At 47.8% G+C, this 18,766-nt stretch overlaps 1 protein-coding gene across 1 annotated transcript in view; it reads right to left on the bottom strand.

Annotated features, from left to right (window-relative positions):
* The window catches only part of plxna4 (plexin A4), a gene marked incomplete at its 5' end in the record, with an annotated part of 214,935 nt that overhangs the window by 81,880 nt on the left and 114,289 nt on the right, over positions 1 to 18,766 (bottom strand). The window contains one exon of the mRNA XM_080850971.1: positions 5,527 to 5,627. Within this exon, the coding sequence (XP_080707097.1) occupies positions 5,527 to 5,627 (101 nt within the window). The remainder of the gene's footprint in view (positions 1 to 5,526; positions 5,628 to 18,766) is intronic.

Here is an 18,766-nt window from a genome sequence, read left to right as displayed (position 1 = left end):
AGAGTCTGACACCAAGACTGAGACGTAGAGTGAGTGAGGAAGGGAAAGATATCGAGAAAGACAAAATAAACACGGTGGGATAGAAGTGAAAGGCAGACACAGTTACAGACAGACGGCAAGAAAAGATGGCCGAGGTGTTTTAATACCATCTCCTCTTCTGGCCTCTCTGTCAGACCCACCATCATTAAACCTACATAGTCACAGCCAGGTTCATCAGCAGCTGCAGACGCTGGCTCACATCAAAGGCAAATGAATAAACATTACAGTCTGCTACCAAGACCAGGGGTGACCTCTGGATCAGAAGGGTCATAATCTGGCTGGTTCTTCGAAGAATTTTCCACAGTTTTTGATGGTCCATTGGGCCGAAAGGGGCTTGATAAATATGAGCACACCAGTCTGTAGTCTAACGTCAAAACAGGCCATTTCCTGTGTGACCTCAGTGAAGAAGAGGGTTGTGTTTAACGCCCTTCATTTCACAAGGTCCATCAAAGCCATCGATGTAGGTGAGGTGGCAGGGTGCTGCTGTTGGTGAGAAACACGGGTCCCTGAAGAGATAGGGTGAGTGTGTGTGTTTGTGTTTATGTTCGTGTGTGTGTGTGTATGTGTGTGTGTGTGTGTGTGTGTGTGTTTGAGAGAGAGAGATAGAGAGAGATAAGGAGTAAGAGAGAGATATTGTGTTTGTGTATGTGTATGTGTATGTGTGTGTGTGTGTGTGTGTGTGTGTGTGTGTGTGTGTGTGTGTGTGTGTGTTTGAGAGAGAGAGAGAGAGAGAGATAGAGAGAGATAAAGAGTAAGAGAGAGAGATTGTGTTTTTGTGTGTGTGTGTGTGTGTATCAGAGAAAGAGAGAGAGAGAGAGAGAGTGTTTGTGTGTGTCCTTACGGGTAGTATCTGTGTGAGCGTGTGTTATCTACAGATAGAGAAGCAGCTGGTCGTACTGCAGGATGTTCACTCAGACACGTCACCTTCAAAAGGGATCACACAGCTTTTTACACACTGAGTGCAACAACACTAGCCAGTCCTTTAGTCAGACACACACACACACACACACACACACACACACACACACACACACACATATATGCCAAACACACACACACACACACACACACAACAGAGCAGACCTTTGCGGGCTCCCCAGACAACATCAACCCTTCATTGTTGTCGTCTGTCGCTTTGTTTGATGCAACCCGACCCTTCCACACACTAGCCCAAAGAAGCCCCCGCAGTCAAGGCACTGGAGCTGTGTGCTCATTAAAACTGCAACACACACTATTACCACATTAATGCTGCCATTATCACTTACCCACAATCCCCTACCCAGGCAGTCAAGGTCGTGACCTTGGGAAACTTAGTGCATTATCAGGATTCTGACCAGAGGCTGAAACCGGAGGGGAGAGGTAGGGGGTGGGAAGAGTGGAGAGGGGGGGGGGGGGGGCTTTAATGTGCATTCTATAGGCCCCAAAAACTGCAGTGAGAAATCAATAGTGTATTAACTGCAGCACTCAATAGGCTCCCTGTTGTTCCCCGTGGCAGTGGGGTCTCAGAGGATGTACTCGTAGCCTGGGAGAGTCTTCTTCTCCTCTCCTCTCCTCTCCTCTCTATTCCCTTCTTTCTCTTCTCCTCTCTCCTAACCACCACTCTCACCTCTCCAGGGCCTGATCGATAGGCAGATGGACAAGATGGCCGACGGAGGCTTACATCTCAATCTCCATGTAAACCAGGCAGGGCAGTGTGAGCGTGGAGCGCCCGTGGCGACGTGATGGGAGCGCTTGAGAGGGAGTTGATTCTGGGATTGGTGTTGGATTGCTTTATATACGGGCCAGATTGTGCTCAGAGCTGTTTGGCCGCCATTTCAGCGGGTGGCATTATTTCACCATTGAGCTTGGGTTGGGATACGTTGTCTTGGGCAGTTTATGGCCTGTCTTTGTGCTGCGAGAACGCAGGCGTTTTAAGTGTGCCAGGAAATTTCATAGCATTAACTTAAGCCAGACACCATAACAAAAACCGCCACGCTTTAAGCTTGGCCCTCTCACTCTGTCTCACTCACTCTCCCTCGCTCTCCATCTCCATCCTCTCACGAACACGCACACACACAAGTAGATGGCCTTAAATTGTAAATGCCCAGCACGTCCAACTAGACACTTTCGTCTGCTTTTTTATTGGCATCCTTTAATGTGTGAAACCTCTCGGCGAGGTCCTGGGAGCTTGAAGTAAACGATTGCCGTGACAGCAGCATATATCTCCTCCTCTACAGACTCGGCCATATTGATCTGTTGCACAGTACGTTTCCGCCCATCTTTTGCAGGGGGAAAAAAAAACACAATCAAAATAACAACAACTGCAACAACGAGAGCAAACAAGAAGTTGGGGGGCCACAGGAGCTTGGGGAGAGAAGGTGCAAAGAGGGGGTGCGGAGGGTATCAGCGCTGTGTTTTTAATCCGCTTTAAGCCGTGAACGGGCGGATTACAGCAGTCAAACAAGTGGGCTGGTTGAGATGGAGGAGGAGGAGGATGAAGGAGAGGAGGGGGTACACGGGTGGAAGAGGCAGAAGACGAGGCCCAGAGAGGGGAGCTCCTTCCCTGGGACGGCGTTGGGTTACCGTGGGCTCACTCCAGCATTCAGAGGACTTTGTCAGTGGGAAAGGTAAAGTCAGGGGCGATCAATCAGGCCAGAGGGATTGGGTTGCCTGCACTCGGTCAGGCCGGGCTGGAGGCCATGAGAAAAGAGGGGGAGAGAGAGAGAGAGAGAGAGAGAGAGAGGGAAAGAGATGAGATCTAGAGAGGGAAAGGGAAAGGGAATGAGAAACATACTAGCAGGTAGAGGGAGCAAGAGAGTGAAAACAAAGAAAGACAGGATGAGACGAAAGAGGGGAGAAAAGAGCAAAATGAAGCCTGATACAGGTGTTTCTGTTCAAAGCCAGTGAACAAAGGTAGCGTGCCAAATGATAGGAAATACTGAAATTCAGAGAACCAGTTGGTAGGTGATCAGTTCATTCAGGTGATAAAATATACTGAATGAGTAAGTGAATATTCACACAAAGCTTAAGCTAAACCTTTGTGGTCTATAACCATTCAAAAGCAACCAGTCACAATACTATTGTAACGCAGCCTGTCCAGCCAGAGTGAACACTGGAAGATCCAGGTGAGGTGGAGTCCAGAGCTGCCTCTGAGCCTTCCAGAGAAAGGTTTTCCTGGCCCATAATCCTCTGCAGAACCTGCAGTGCGTCACAGAAGCCTTCTCCACCACCTGAGGTTAAGTGGGAAATCGCTGCTAGTTTTGTTATTTCACTCCCTCGCTCTCCCTCTCTACCTCCCTTTCTTTCTCTCTCTCTCTCTCTCTCTCTCTCTCTCCATCCCTTTCCTCCTGTACCCTTGACACTAATTCTCCAGCAGAGTAAGACAGGAGGTTGGCAGCAAGGGCCAAGATGCAGGAGGGAGTGTATGAGAGAAAGAGAGAGAGGCAGAAGGAGGGAACAAGGAGAGAGATGGAAGGAGGGAGTGAGAGAAAGAGAGAGCGCTGATTTTATCTGGCCTGGCTCTGACAGCACAATCTGCAGCCACAAATGAGCACTTCCTTTAAGGACGTCCAGGTCATTAGCTCCCTGGCTGGCTGGCTCGCGCCACTGGGAGAGGGGAGGGAGGGCCAGCCAGTGAGGCTTCCAGCACAATAACCACCTGCTGCTATTTACATAATTAACCAGCACATCTCACACCCCGGAGCGGAAGGAAGGAAGGAAGGAAGGATGAAAGGAAGGAAGAAAGGAAGAGAGACAAATACATCTCAATGAGGGGCAGCTAGTGCTGATACATATGGAACAATGATGGTGGGAAACGTTAAATAATGTATGTAAGACAGATATGGAAAATGCAGTAAGTGGACTGATAGCTGTCTGCAGGGTAGGGCAGGGCAGGGTCGGGCATCGTGGCATTAGAGGGCACTGGAGATCGGGCAACTTTTAGTTCAGATGCAGCAAACCCTGCCCTGGTGGTCTGACACACACTGTGGCTGTATAAGAGCTGTGCTCTGCAACTCTTTAATTCCCTTCACTCTCTCTCTCTATTTCCCTCTCCTTTCCTACCTCTTCCCACTTACACGTCTCACAGGGCAGCTACGGTGGCCTAGGAGGGACACTCTGGTCAGTGACCTTCAGAGGTAGAAGTGAGAACATCCAACTCATGTCGCCCTCTCCACTAATGCACTCCCCGGCCCTGCGAGACCCATATTCATCCCTAAGACAAACTTAACTCTCTCTCTCTCTGTTTTTCCTCCTCTCTTTTTTTCCTTACTCTCTCTTCCTCCCTTTCTTCTCAGCTGCACTTAAGTGGGTTTTAGCACTTGAGCCTTGGCACGTCATGGTGGACATGTTGCCTGGAGTGCTCTGACCTTCACGGGCCCTGCAGTGGCACTGTAGGGTCAAGAGAAGGTTGAGACAGAAAGAGTGAAAGAGAAAAGAGAAGAGAGAGAGAGAGAGAGAGGTGAAGTGGAGGACCTACAGCAGGCGCTCTAAGGCAGGGAGTTGAGAGGACAGGATAGAGAGCTGTGTGAGAGAGAAAGAAGAAAAAAAAGGCTCGAGAGGGAAGGTATCTAATGGGAACCTTGATCCTCGAGGGGTGCAAAGAGGAGGGCGAGAATCCAATTTCCAATTTACAGGTAAGTGGTGAGATTTACCAGGGGCCTCCGGGGGGTGGAGGGGGGGGAGGTGGGGTGCTGTTCCCTTTGCTACCTGCAATTCCAATCTCAGGGAAGGGAGGGGATTTGAGACACTGTGTGTGTGTGTGTGTGTGTGTGTGTGATTGACAGTTGGCCCACCCAATCAAAGGTCAAATGGTTTGCAAATGAGAGAAGAATAAAAACAACGAAGCTTGTCACATGCAAAAATACGAATTTAATAAATTACAATTCTGCTCCACATGAAAATATGATTTTATTCAATGTCAAGTCTTATGCTTAATCGGAATGGGTAGGCTCCTCAGACATAGCTAGCTGCGTCAATCAATTTGACTCAGTCATTTACCAACAGTTAGCTGTAGGAGTGAAGCCTGACTGAAACAGACTAAGGGCCGCTCCGCACTTGGTGCATTGCACACTCTACCGATCAAATCAGCTTGGACCGTCTGTGTGGGCCTCCCTGTCCCAACCGATCACCTCTTTTGTTCTCTGTCTAAATCTATGACTGTGTTTATATTTCACTAAACTCTATTTCCTTCCAAGTGAACCATCTACAGTGTGTGGATGTCCATTTGTACTCTGTATGATCTAAGTTACATTTGAAAGGGTGCCTGGGTAGTCATCAGTGTATGTGAATATCTTAACATCTAAACGTACATGCAGACTTTCAGATTTTAGATCACCACACAGGTGGAATCGCTAGTTCTGACAGAATCCAGGAACTTCAGTTATGTTCGACATCCTAGCATAACAACATGTGTGTGTGTGTGTGTGTGTGTGTGTGTGTGTGTGTGTGTGTGTGTGTGTGTGCACGAGGCCAATTGCCTGTTTGGTTTTAGAGCTCCAAGGTACTTACGTGTTATGCAGGACACACCAGCCACAATGGGGATCTCCAGAGCCCAGGCACTCACTGCAGCTAGAGTACTGCTCACACGTCTCCACTGGCACCCGTGTCAACTGAGGGAGGAAAAGACAGCCATCAGTGAAAGGCATTTTGGGAGATGGAGTCAAATCGGCAGTGAAGTCAGCATAGACCATATGAATATTTTTTTTGTAATTAATGAATGAATCTGGAAGACCCCAGTTCCATTAGCGTTAGCAAACCCGGCCCAATCTAAGATAATAGTCTGGCAGTCCTTGCTGTGTTCTGAAGGAGCAGCTGCCAGAGCAACAGATCAGAGAAAAGTTCAGCCCAGGACTTCCAATCTCCAACCTCCAATCAAATAGCTGGAACGGGTTAGCTTACTGTTCTGTCAAATAAACTGAACTAATGAGAAGGGAGATAAAAGTGAAAGAGACACAGAGAGAAGGACAGTCCCTGTAGGCGAAAAGTGACTAGACTTTATCCAGCTCTAGGATGTAGAGATTGAGAGTGTGAATGGAAATGGAAAGAGAATCCCAAACTGCTTGCGGTAGGAGTTGCTGAACCATTACTTTAGAGTGATCCAAGATAAGAGCGACAGGTATGTTAAACCTTCACGGTGTGCCCTAAAGTTGACAATTCTTTTAGAAGTTTGAAGTTCAGTTTTACTGCCAAACTTTATCAAGCTTTTCAGAATCACAGTGGCTGAACTCGGCACTAAACTCAGTGCTGTGTCCATCTGTACCTCTCTGTGTGAAATCAGCATCCCAGCCACCTCTCTCTGACAGCCCCATCTGCCTGCAGGAGACCCGGTTGCCGGTGTTGGGTGGACAGGCCGAGATATAGATATAATAATCCCCACCGGGACCGGACTCCTGCGCCTCGTGGTCTCCATAGAAACGCCACCGAGCCCTCCGCTTTCATTGCCACTTTTTGATTAATGACCCTTCACTGGCGGATGACTGCTGTCAATCACCCACTTTGCCGCGGCGACAGATCAGTCTGAGGGCGGCCCGATTGGGAGGGGAGAAGGCGGCCAGAAGGAAGGGAGGGGAGGGGAGGGAGGAGAGGGGAGACGAACGATGTTGTTATGGAGCCCGAGGTGCCAGGCTGGGCGTCAGAGGGAAGATGCCCAGGCTCTTCTGTTTCTATTCTGTTTGGGCACTGGGCTGTCAGACGAGTGAGGCTTTGATGGGGCGACGAGGATGAACGGTGCCGCTATCCTCCTACTAAATAAGAGCCATCTGATCCAGCTCCTCCCGTGAGAGGCTTGAGTCTCAATATTTTAAAAAGTTCAATCTTGTTTGGGTGACAGTTCCCATATATCAGCAGACGACGTTTACTACTCCGGCAAGACGGAGGGCATTTTTCTTCCAACTTTTCTACTCCTCAAAAACATCCAGGCTGCCATTCACTAGAATGACTCAAGCTGAATTTCTGTGATGATACATGTATTGTTTCACCTAAAACATCACTTCAGATTCTCCCCAGTCTAACAGTAATTTGGTGGTTGATGGAAGACTAGCTTTTAGTCACAAGAAAGGAACACTGATATATGAGGGAATCACAGTCCAGCTTTCACACATGATTCTTCTCTCCTACTCCTAGAGCTTGCAAGAGTCTGCTCTAAATCTGTTGTTAATGAGAATGTATTACTATTTTCTCAGGCACATTGGGATTCTTCACCCCACCAGCTAGCTTCAAGCAGAAAGCCCCCTTCTCTCTCTCTTATGACCTGAGAGTCTGCCCAAGATTTCTTTCTGTTAACAGAGAATGTGTAAAGTGCCTTGGACAGTTGTATTGTGTTGGTGCTATATAAATAAATTACAATACAATTGTATTTATAGAACATAATAAGAGTAGACAGTTAGCAGATGTGCGTTAGCATAGCATTTTACCACTGCATTGCAAAAATAACCTACATGCAATCAAGGCTAAGGACATACAGGGTGTTTTAAGGTGTCATTGCTGTTTAGCACTGTAGTGTGTCACTATATCTACTATCTAATTCATACTCGTAGGGTGTAACACCTGGCCCTAGAGGTGAGTTTTATATCACCTCTGCTATTTCAAGCAGCTATTACACACCTTTAAAGAAGCGTTCACTTTGTACTCGGAGGAGGACAGGAGAAGTGCTGTATAATGGTTGTAATTGCCTGACCTTAAGGAGGGCAACTCAAGGATATGCAATTTCTATGAGCAGAATATCTCTCTGTGTCAAAAATAATGCCCACTTTTCTGGTGCCAAGTAGAGAAGTCTGTTCCATGAGAGAGAGAGAGAGAGATGAGTGACTCATTTAAGTATCATCTGATAAACCCTGATATTTAATGGCTTTATGATCTGCACAGACTTTATGAGAGGGAAAGAAAGAAAGGAGAAGGCCTGTGAACTGGAGATGTTCTGTAGAGAAGTAGTGGACAGGAGAGGTGGTGTTAAAGAATGAGAACGATCCCAAAACAGGACGAGGCTGGATAGAAATTGACAGGACACAGACATTCCGCAGATGCTGATATTTTTTGATGGGTGGGCAGGTATGAGACGGAGCAGGGGCCTCCAGATGAGGGGAGGAGGGGGAGGAGGGTGACGGCTGAGCCTCTCTTTACAAGTCTCCGGAAAAGAGAGAGAGAGAGAGCGAGAGAGAGAGAGAGAGAGAGAGAAAGAGAGGGAGAGAGGGAGGGAGGGAGAGAGAGAGAGAGGGAGAGGGAGAGGAAGAAGGAGAGGGAGAGAAAGCCATTACACCAGAGCTAGAGATCCAGGGCCTGATTCATATCAGGGGCTCTGTGCGTCAAAGCTCTCAATTTCAGTGTAGTGCATGTCTATGTGCCCGAGTTCATTTGTATGTGAGCAGGGACATACCTGTGCCTCAGTCAGGCTATTTCACAGTGATTAAGTGTTAAATTACAAACATCTGCCCGTGCTATTACAGCAGTCATTCACACTATACAAATGTCATTTCACTATCCAAATGGCTTTGTAGCAACTTGAAAGCACACACAAAGAGCATAGGAAACAACATGTGAAATAAATTAAGCCTGAATTAAATAAATAAATAAGTATTCCATATCAGAACAGAACGTGCCCGATGTTAATCTTATTTTGTCGTTCCTCTTTTGAGATAAGGAGAAGTGGTTCCCCCAATGAAAGGTTCCTCTGTGACACAATGACCTTTCATCATTCAGAGATGAGGTTGTTTACTGCTGTTGTGTTTGTGTTTGTTTGTTTATTTTTTCTCCTCCCTGACTGCTTGGTTGCTCTGGGCCAATGGCGTGTCATCGCTTTATCATCAATGGAATAAAGTGCCATGGAATCAGGGGTTCAAAGGGGAAAGCCATTACACAGCGACGACGCAGGGAAATCAATCAGAGGCCACCTAAATAGGGTGTGTGTGTGTGTGTGTGTGTGTGTGTGTGTGTGTATGTGCCGGGATACAGTACCCAATCTACACACATGCCACAAACACACACATACACACACACCACATCTAACTCAATCTCAGCCCCGATCTATCATACACAGACAGGCCTCTCACACAGAGACGTGAACCAAATGCAGAAAGAGAGAGTGAGAGGGAGACAGGCGGAGGGAGGTGAGAAAAGGAGAAAAAGAGCAAAGGGAGGATGGAGGAGAGAGAGAATAACCATTTCAAATCTATAACACCCCCCCCCCCCCAACCCTGAGAGGCAGCGCCCCAGTCTGCTGCGTCTCCCCAGGCGGCTGCTCAGCTCCTGATCAGCCCTGCACCATTCATCCAGCCATGAGTCTAATCACATGGCCAAGACAGCACAGCCACTATTTATAGAGCTGGAGCAGCCTGCGTAGTCCACAGCATCTGCACTCCTCCCTCCATACCATTTATGCTCTGCACACATGTGTGTGTGCGTGTGTGTGTGTGTGTGTGTGTGTGTGTGTGTGTGTGTGAATAAAACATGCAGTTTGTGAAATCATTCAGTGCTATTCTCAAGAGCAAGCCAAGTGACATGTGGTTGTGTAGTTATCAGTATGCCTGTGCTATAAAAGCCTTTTCAATCCTTGAAAGAGAGACAGAGAGTTTGTATGTGTGTGTGTGAGTGTGTGTGTGTGTGGGGGGGGGGGGGTGTGGTAGACAGAGAGAAGAAATGAGGGAATGAGAGAGAGAGAAAGGGATTGAATCAAGGTGGCCCTGCGCTAGGATACGGTGATGCTGGCGCTTGGTTGTCACAACAGAAGTATCTTGTATAACCTCAGCAACAAAAGGACTCCTCGGCGTGTGCATGGATAATGCATAGCAACACCAAACTGTGCGGTTCAATCCTGCAGACAAACACTCAGGCTGTGGAGATACAACACTGATGGACAGACACCAATTTTCCTTTTGCACGAGCTAAGAGCTTGGGCTGCATCAAATGGCATAAAAACATGCACTGTGTTCTTCTATGGCTATTCACACTCCATCTGAATATGGCAGAACATGACAATTTAGGAAACATTTTACTTTTACTCCTCACACCCTTTTCCCTCTCTCACTTTTTTTCTCTCTCTCTCTTTCTCCCTCCCTCTGTCACATAAGCAGGTTTAGCGTGTCTGTGGCTAGCAGCTGTTGAGCTTAGACGCTCGCCTCTAATTCACAGCAGCACTGGATGAAAATTGGCCCTTTCCTGGCCTGGTCCACTATCAGAGGGAGTACATTAACATGAGGCTAGGCGGCCAGGGTAGGAAAGGGGGGTGGTGGGGTTGTTGCTGGGGCCTGGGGGGGGCAAGATGGATGGGCTCCGGGGCAGCTCCCTCCCTCTCTACTGGAGAGAGGAGAGAAGCAAACAGGACTCCCATTACCACAGTAAATCCATTAGATTATTACTCATGTATATCCCTCGTCCTGTTTGAGGGGGATAACAAGGCATGCTAATGAAGGAGGTTGATGAACGACAGGGGCACGCTGATGAATGCACCTGCTAAATGCAGTTTGGCTGAACTGTATGTGTGTCTGGCCCTGTGTGTGTGTGTGTGTGTGTGTGAGAGAGAGGGAGTGTGTGTGTGTGTGTGTGTGTGTGTGTGTGTGTGTGTGAAAGAGAGCGTATGTGCTTTACTAAAGTCTGGTCTAAGTGAACCTGTCCAAAAAAAGAGGGCGTGGATGTGCGTTAGCCTGTGGCTATGCATTAGCGCGTACATACACCACTGAGCCAACACGCCGTGTCCAAATGACACCCACTACAATTTGTCCTCATAAAAACGAACATGCTCGAGTTCAACGTTAGGTCCTGGCACACCGGGCCATAATGATCCATTCAGGTCGGCTCTGCCGCTGACAAACTCACCCATTCCAAATCCTCAGCTTAATGTCCTCGGAGCTCGGCAATAACCATGCCCTCCGATTTATCATTTATTAAACCGGGATGGAGTTTTATTATGAAGTCTAATCCGCCTAGCTGATCTCTATTCCTGCACCGGTCTGACGTAATTAAGAGAGAGAGCGGGAGTGTTTTTTTTTTACCTGCAGCCAAAAAGCTCTCCAATCTTGGGCGGTCAAATTAAGTCGGCTACTGCCACCGACGCACTGCTGGCGGGTGTGTTTGTCATATTGCTTTTTCTGTGTGTTCTCTCATTTGCACTTTTTTTGTCTCTCTGCCTCTTTTAATTTCAGCCTGAGATGTGTTTGTTCATTTGTGCTTTAATCAATAGCCTCGCTATTGTCAGAGGGAGCTTGACACCGGATCAAAGATTTAAACTGGACCTGGGGGAAGAAAAGCCCTTGTGACAAGGTAAGGAGAAAAGGTGTGTGAATATGTGTGTGTTTGTGTGTGTATGTGTGTGTGTGTGTGTGTGTGTGTGTGTGTGTGTGTGTGTGTGTGTGTGTGTGTGTGTGTGTGTGTGTGTGTGTGTGTGTGAGTGTGTGTATGTGTATGATCATTCATTCAGACATTTAAAATGCCACAGCCTCTTATCAGCACCCCAGTGCTGTGTTTGCATTAGAATTTGTGAGGCTGGGACAGGCGTCACCGTTCAGCTCCTGACCATTGGCCGACCATAACAAACATCAGCCGCTCCTCAGCCAATCACAGCTCTCCTCTCCATCACTCTGTATCTCCCTCTTTGACACGGCCAGCAACACACACACACACACACACACACACACACACACACACACACACACACACACACACACACACAAACACACACAAACACAAACACACACACACACACACACATACAGGCAGTTATACACAGAAACACAAGCGCACCCACACAGACACACGTACACACACACACACACACAGGCAGTTATACACACAAACATAAGCGCACCCACACAGACACACGTACACACACACACACACACACACACACACACACACACCACACACACTCACACACACACACACACACACACACACACACACACAGGCAGGCAGGCAGGCACTTTTGCACACGACTACATGCTTGCACACTCACACACATGCACAGACAAGCTACAAGCGCACATGCACACATATTTATGCACACAAAAGCACACACTCACACAAATGCACACTCACAAACACACGGACACACACTCATACACACACACGCACACTCACACAAACGCACACTCACACACACACACACACACCTGCCTCACGCTTCCACTATCGGACCCCGCAGCAGCAGCATGGGGCCTCAGCTGACCGGTAGCCCTCTCCTCATCACCTCCTCATATGATTTAATCCATCACCATCTCCAGCCCTGAATTATTTATCTCTCCCCCGGCCCCTGGACCCTCGGCCACCGCCACACGCCTGCCAAACACGGCCAATACTGTTTTCCCTCTGCATTACACAGCACATAAAACACACATCTATTGTCTCTGTCAGTGATGTCAACGGATGACGGACGACCCCAACACGAACCATTAGTTAGCAGCTATCGCGCTCTCTCTCTCTCTCTCTCTCTCTCTTTTTTTGTTGTTGTGAAATGCCAAAACCGAAGGAGAAACACCCATCCCCAAAGATTGGTGGGTTATTAAAACGCCTATCATTTCTTTCAGTCGTTCTCATAGAGTCCCAGCTCAGGCATTCAATGGCTGGGGCGGTAACTGACAGCAGCCTTCAGCCCTCAGTCCTCTTGGGTGACTGATCGGCCTTACTGGGCATCAGAGAGGCAGTTAGTGGCTGTTCTCAGTGTCACTTTAGACGCTTCTAAGGTGGTTAACATCACAGCACCGTGACAGTCAAAAAGCTTCAAAAAGGCTGTAGCTCGGAGCAGGCCGACTGTACTGTCATTGAGTTAGCTTTCAGAGCTGGTTGAAGGGCGATGTTTACCTGGTAGTCGGAGACTGGGAATGGGCCGGGAATGGACTGGGATTGAGCTGGGAATGGGCTGGGAATGGGCGTGTGTGTTCCTGACCAGTTTGGCTGTGATGGTAGAGGCAGACAGGTTTCATTCACAAGCTGATTCACAAGCATGTCATGTCTCTCATTCAGAGATGTTCCTGCACAAATATGCCTGTGTGGATATTCGTGTGTATGTGCATGTGTCAATCTGTGTATATATTGCCTGTGGGGTTTTATTTGTATGTATTCAGCCTATGTATTCATGCATGTGTGCCCTTTCTTTGTGTGTAAGTGTGTTTATGATGTGATGCTTAAATGTGTGTGTAGGTTTGTTTGTGAGCATGCATTTTCTGATGTGTATGTGTGCGTTCAATGTGACACGTGTAAGTGTGTGTGTCTGTGTGTGTCTGTGTAAGTCTGTGAGTTATCGTGTGCTTGCGTGCATTTACTGTGACGTGTGTGTGTGCGTCTGTGTGTTAACATGTTTGTGTGTGTGAATGCTGTGGCCCCGTTGGGGCCCTGCTAGGTGCTGCCAGGCCCTCAGGGGACACAGATGGAAAATGCAATTATGTCTCCTGTGAACCGGGCCACTCTCGCTACTAACAGGATTTACATTCCGTCTCCCAAAAGCAGCACAAATACATCAGAACTAATTCTGTCCAGACTGGATCATCCAGCGCCAAAGCTGTGGGGTGGTTAAGCGTAGTAAACAAACTACCAGAGCAGACAGGCATCAAACACACACACTTCCACTCAATGCCTGCCAGCAGAGGCGACATTCATCAAGACTTGGGTTTCATGCTATGCTTCAATTTTGTCACTGCCAGTTTCGGGATGTGCCGAGTCCATTTACACACACGAGGGTGTGAGAAGCTCCGTGCGAGAGCAGAAGTGTGTTAACTTTCACCCCGTCTTCGCTCCAGTTTTCTGTTGACACTCCCTATGAATCGTGCCAAAGGGGCTCGGAAAGTCAATGTCCTCTCCCTCCCTCCCTCTGTCCCTCTCCTCCTCCCTCTCTTCTCTTCCTTTTCTCCCTTCTTCCCTCCCTCCGTGCTTCTCTCTGGTTAAGAGACAACAGCCTGCAGTGAAGTAGGCCACAGTAATAACCCATTAAAAACAGCTTCATAAACTTCACACCGCGCCAGGGGATTCTTGCCTAGCCTCGGCCCAATGATTGTCATTAAACGCATGGCTCTAATTGAAATTAAAGGTCGTCTTTATTAAACATTTTTGATGAGATGGCAGATGCAACCCGCCCCTCCACACACACCCCCGTCATGAGAACCTAAGTAAGATCTGGATTTCCCCAGAGGCCCAACATGAAATGAAAAGCATTTGACTTTGAGCAGCTTCTGTGGGCACACATGCATAGTACACACAGTTAATAATTCACCCACTCTTCACCTGAGAGTTACACACTCTGGATATGAATAATGAAGATGCCTAAGCTGTTGCTTCGCAAATTCCCCGCCATATGCAAGACCTACGACACACACAGCCAGTCCAGAAGGCAACATATGGAGCAAGAAAAAACGGATCATTAAAAGAAATAAAAAAGCACACATTTTACAGAAAATGAGGCAAAAAACCATCAGCCCCACAGATGCAAATGACACTGTTACTGCGGCACTTAAAAAGCGAGAGAGATAAAGAGAAGGTGCTGACGGTGCGCTTCATCTCTGCACTCGGGCAGGATGGAGCACGTTTCCACAGACCTGCGCTTCCCAACAGGCCTCTAATGACTATTTCATCTCCAGGAACAACCATTACCACCCTCAATGGCAAGCAAGACTTTGCGCTATGGCTGTGGGAGAGGACGGAAAAGCCTGAGTTATGCACTTCTTAAGAACAAAAGAATGGGGTGAAGCAGGCGCGGGGTCATTTCTCTGGCAGTGTAAGAAACAGCAACTCTAACCCCTGTCATTATTCAGTCCGGACGGGCCCCAGAGAAAAGGCAAGGTCTTAGCTATTACTTCACTGTACAGACTCCCCCCTGTCCTCTCTCTCTCTCTCTCTCTTTCTCTGAGTGTGTGTGTGTGTGTGTGTGTGTGTGTGTGTGTGTGTGTGTGTGTTTGTGCGTGTGTGTGTGAGAGAGAGAGACATACATGGGGAGAGAGAGAGAGTAAGGTGTGAGAGAGCAAATGAGAGCGGGGAAGTGAGAGAATATGAGCACATGAGAGGCCCAGCACATTAAAGAAACCCCCTTTCACCAGTCACTCATGCACTGACATTGATAATATGCACACTCGCTCAACAGGCAGATTGGCTTCTTTCTCTTAGAAAAGATGTATTTATCTTGGCTCTTAAATGATATAGGAGAGAGGCCAGATTCAATTAGGAAGGTAATCGTGGGGATTAATCAGGGAGGGAGATGACAGATCACTCATTCAGCTGTCTGATGAATCAACCCTGTGAAAGAGGCTGGGGCACCCCACATCAGTGCAAGGGTGAATGGATGTGACTGTCAACCCCCCATCATACATGCAAATACACACACACACCCACACACACTGACATACCCCTCATCCACTGTCATGGCACTTGTGGTTTTTCTTTGGGGGGGGGGGGGGGGGGGCCTTCACCTCTATTTTCTCAGAAATCCTTTCTTTTTTTCTTAAAGAGGGTACAGTTCTAGTTAAAAAAGCAAGGTAATTGTTGTGGCTGTGTCTGAGGTGTGTGTGTGTGTGTGTGTGTGTGTGTGTGTGTGTGTGTGTGTGTGTGTGTGTGAGTGTGTGTGTGTGTATGTGTATGTGTGTGTGTGCGCATAAGCAGAATACTCGGTGAGGCTATGCACAAGGCTTTCTAGCTGCTCCTTGGCATGCACTGTTACTACAGTCCTCTGTCATTGACTTTCTTCTCCCCTCTCTCAGGGATGAGTCATACTCTCTCCCTCTGTGTTTGTGTGTTAGTCAGAGGACAGAGTGGAAATAGGTGCTTGCTTAAAGCAAGGATACAACAGCTTTCTGTCACTGCCTCAGAGCCTCCCAGTCATCCAGCCCTGTGGGCCACCACAGGCCGCTCCAGTGGTCAACACACCCCAGGCTCCGGACACCCGAAGGTGGCCTCATCCCAGTGGAGGATCTGCCTCGGTCTGGTGTGATGGTCATACATGAACTGAAAGCTAGTGTTGGGATGCTATTGCTGAATCTACCCTCAGTGTGGGGAGGTGAGGATTGACGGAGCGAAGGAAGGAGTGCGTATTCCTTGCTAGTCCCTTGATTTCCCCACGTTCCTGGATTGGTTGTGTTTCAGAGGGTGAAAACAGCAGGGGGCCCCACTCTGCTATCGACCGACTGTTCCTGTTCTTCTGCTGCGCATGTGATTGTGTGTGTGTGTGTGTGTGTGTGTGTGTGTGTGTGTGTGTGTGTGTGTGTGTGTGTGTGTGTGTGTGTGTGTTAGTGTGTTAGTGTGTTTGTGTGTGGGTGAGTGTGTGGGTTTGTTCCTGAGTAGATGTACGGTCTTTTAATGACTGATTGAGTGGTCCTGAAGATATCTTATTATTTAGTTTGCTTCACATTCTTTGCGAAACATCATTTTTCTGGTGCTTTTGAGCTGAATAACCTTTGACCTCCGCCAAAGAATTGAGAAACACAGTTATTTCAGAAATGGGCAGCAACCCAACTCTGAGCTCTCAGCAGATAATTAGAATCACACCTGCCCTCTCATAGGGGATAGGTAGAGAGAGAAAGAGAGAGAGAAAGAGAGACAACGGACAAGATCTCAAGGTCAGGGAAAGTAGTCTTATGCAGATGCAATCCCAGAACCTTTAACTATTCACTGACTCACTCGATCTGTGTGTGTGTGTGCGTGTGTGTGCATGTCTGCAGGTTGGTGTGTGGGTGTGTGTTGCTTCATCCTGTGATAACGTTATTAGATAGTTAGTGTTTATGAGGGTGTGTTGTCAGCATACGTTATCTTTTGCCTGAGTTTTGTGGGAGGAAGAAAAAGAAGAACACAGAGAGGGAGGAAAAGAGAAGACAAAAAAGAGAAGGAGGAAAGACAGAGAGAGCACTTGTATGTTTGAGTGGACTTGATGTGCCTTGAATAGCCTGGAGAATTTTGTTGTTGTCGCTTATCTGCCATAAATATTAATGCAGAGTCCTTGGCCACATAGCACACTAACTACAAGCAGCTGAAAAGAGAGCGATAGAGGGGGGAGGGAGAGAGAGAGAGAGGGAGAGAGGGAGGGAGAGAGGGGGAGAGGGGGAGAGAGAGAAAGAGATAGAGAGAGAGAGAGAGAGAGAAAAACAGGGGGAAGGGGGGCATAAAGAGAGCTCCCCAGGTGATTTTTTACAATCAACACACACACACACACACACACATGCACACGCACACGTACACGCACACGCACACACACACACACACACACACACACACACACACACACACACACTCCACACATGCACACACACACGCACACACACACGCTCCCACAATAACACATCTCATTACTGTCAGATGCATTCAAATAAAAAAAGAAAATGCCCCTGGAAAAGCAAAGACACAGAGATGATGTGTGACATTCAAATGCATCTTTTAAGCAGTAACTCAAGACAAGTAAAAAAATCACCCCCACCACCTCTAACGTGCTGCCAAAAAAGCCCTCAACCTCAACTTTTCCAAATCAATACGTCCCTGACACTCATGCCCACGAAGCGCAGATGGAGCCGTCTCTAATGCATTGTGGGTGAGTGGAGTGTGTTGTCACAGACGGGGGAATTGTTCAATTAAAGGCTGCTAAATTTATTTACGAGGCCCCAGAAGCAGACAATCCCAAGATGTTTGGACAACATGCCCGTGTGGCATCCCCTCCCACACACACACACACGCACGCGCACGCGCACACACACACACACACACACACACACACACACACTAACTGGGCCATTGAGCTAATTAGGACGAGGACAACAAGCTACTGGAGAGACAGACACTATGTCATCCACCGTTATGAGCGGGGACACCGGTCACAGGGTGTTGTCACTGTTGTAGGTCAGCATGGATGTGGGTCATTGGATTTCAAGGAGGAGATCCAAAGGTTATGATAGTTATGCCACTGGTTGAATCAAGAGGCTTAGAGCGAGTGGCGTCACCTGCTGTGGTCTGTAGTGGGTTGCAGCTGAAAGCTAACCTCTAATAGCTCAAGCTAAAGAGTATGGATGCAAATAAAATAGGATGTTTTCTTTCCTCTTTTGTCTTTTTTTGTGTGCTGGCTATTCTCAGTGTGAGGTGGGGCCCTCTCGCAGGTTTGGCAGTGATGGAATATCACTCTCCGCCCGGGCGACTCGGACGATATTTTAATGCTTATTGGAGGCGGCAGGGTGTTTTTCAGGAGAGGGCTTCAAGTGAGCCTTGCATGCCTTTGGGCCAGCAAGTGTGTAAGTGTGGGGGGAAGATTGAATGGTGTGTCTGTGCTGTTGTGTGTGTGTGTGTGTGTGTGTGTGTGTGTGTGTGAGTGTGTGTGTGTTTGAATAATGTGTTTGTGTCTGAGTGTGAGCATAAGGGGGTACACGTGTGTGTGTGTGTGTGAGTGTGTGTGTGTGTGTGTGTGTGTCTGCCACTGGGAATGAAGTTTGAAATAAGACTCCCTGCCAGCAACAAGTTGTGGGCTTTATGAGTGCTATTGATCTAATGTATAGGATTGCTCCACACTCCTGAGCACACCGGCTGCTGATCAATAATTTAGTCACATTTCATAAATAAATAGCAGGAGGAGCTGCACTGCGTAATGTTTACAGGACCGAGTGTATAAAACTGGAATTGACAGCCCATATTATTAGGTTTAATTCAAGAACTGCTGCTGATGCATACAGGAAGCTTCTAATCTTGTCAAGAAGGGAAGGGCAGAGAGAGAGAGAGAGAGAGAGAGAGAGAGAGAGAGAGAGAGAGAGAGAGAGAGAGAGAGAGAGAGAGACAATGAAGTGGGATTCAATCTGAAACTCATCTTTGA

Source organism: Sprattus sprattus (assembly GCF_963457725.1).
Source record: "Sprattus sprattus genome assembly, chromosome: 14".
Taxonomy (NCBI): Eukaryota; Metazoa; Chordata; class Actinopteri; order Clupeiformes; family Clupeidae; genus Sprattus; species Sprattus sprattus.
Note: the sequence above shows the minus strand (reverse complement) of the source record. Positions and strands in the feature narration are given on the sequence as shown.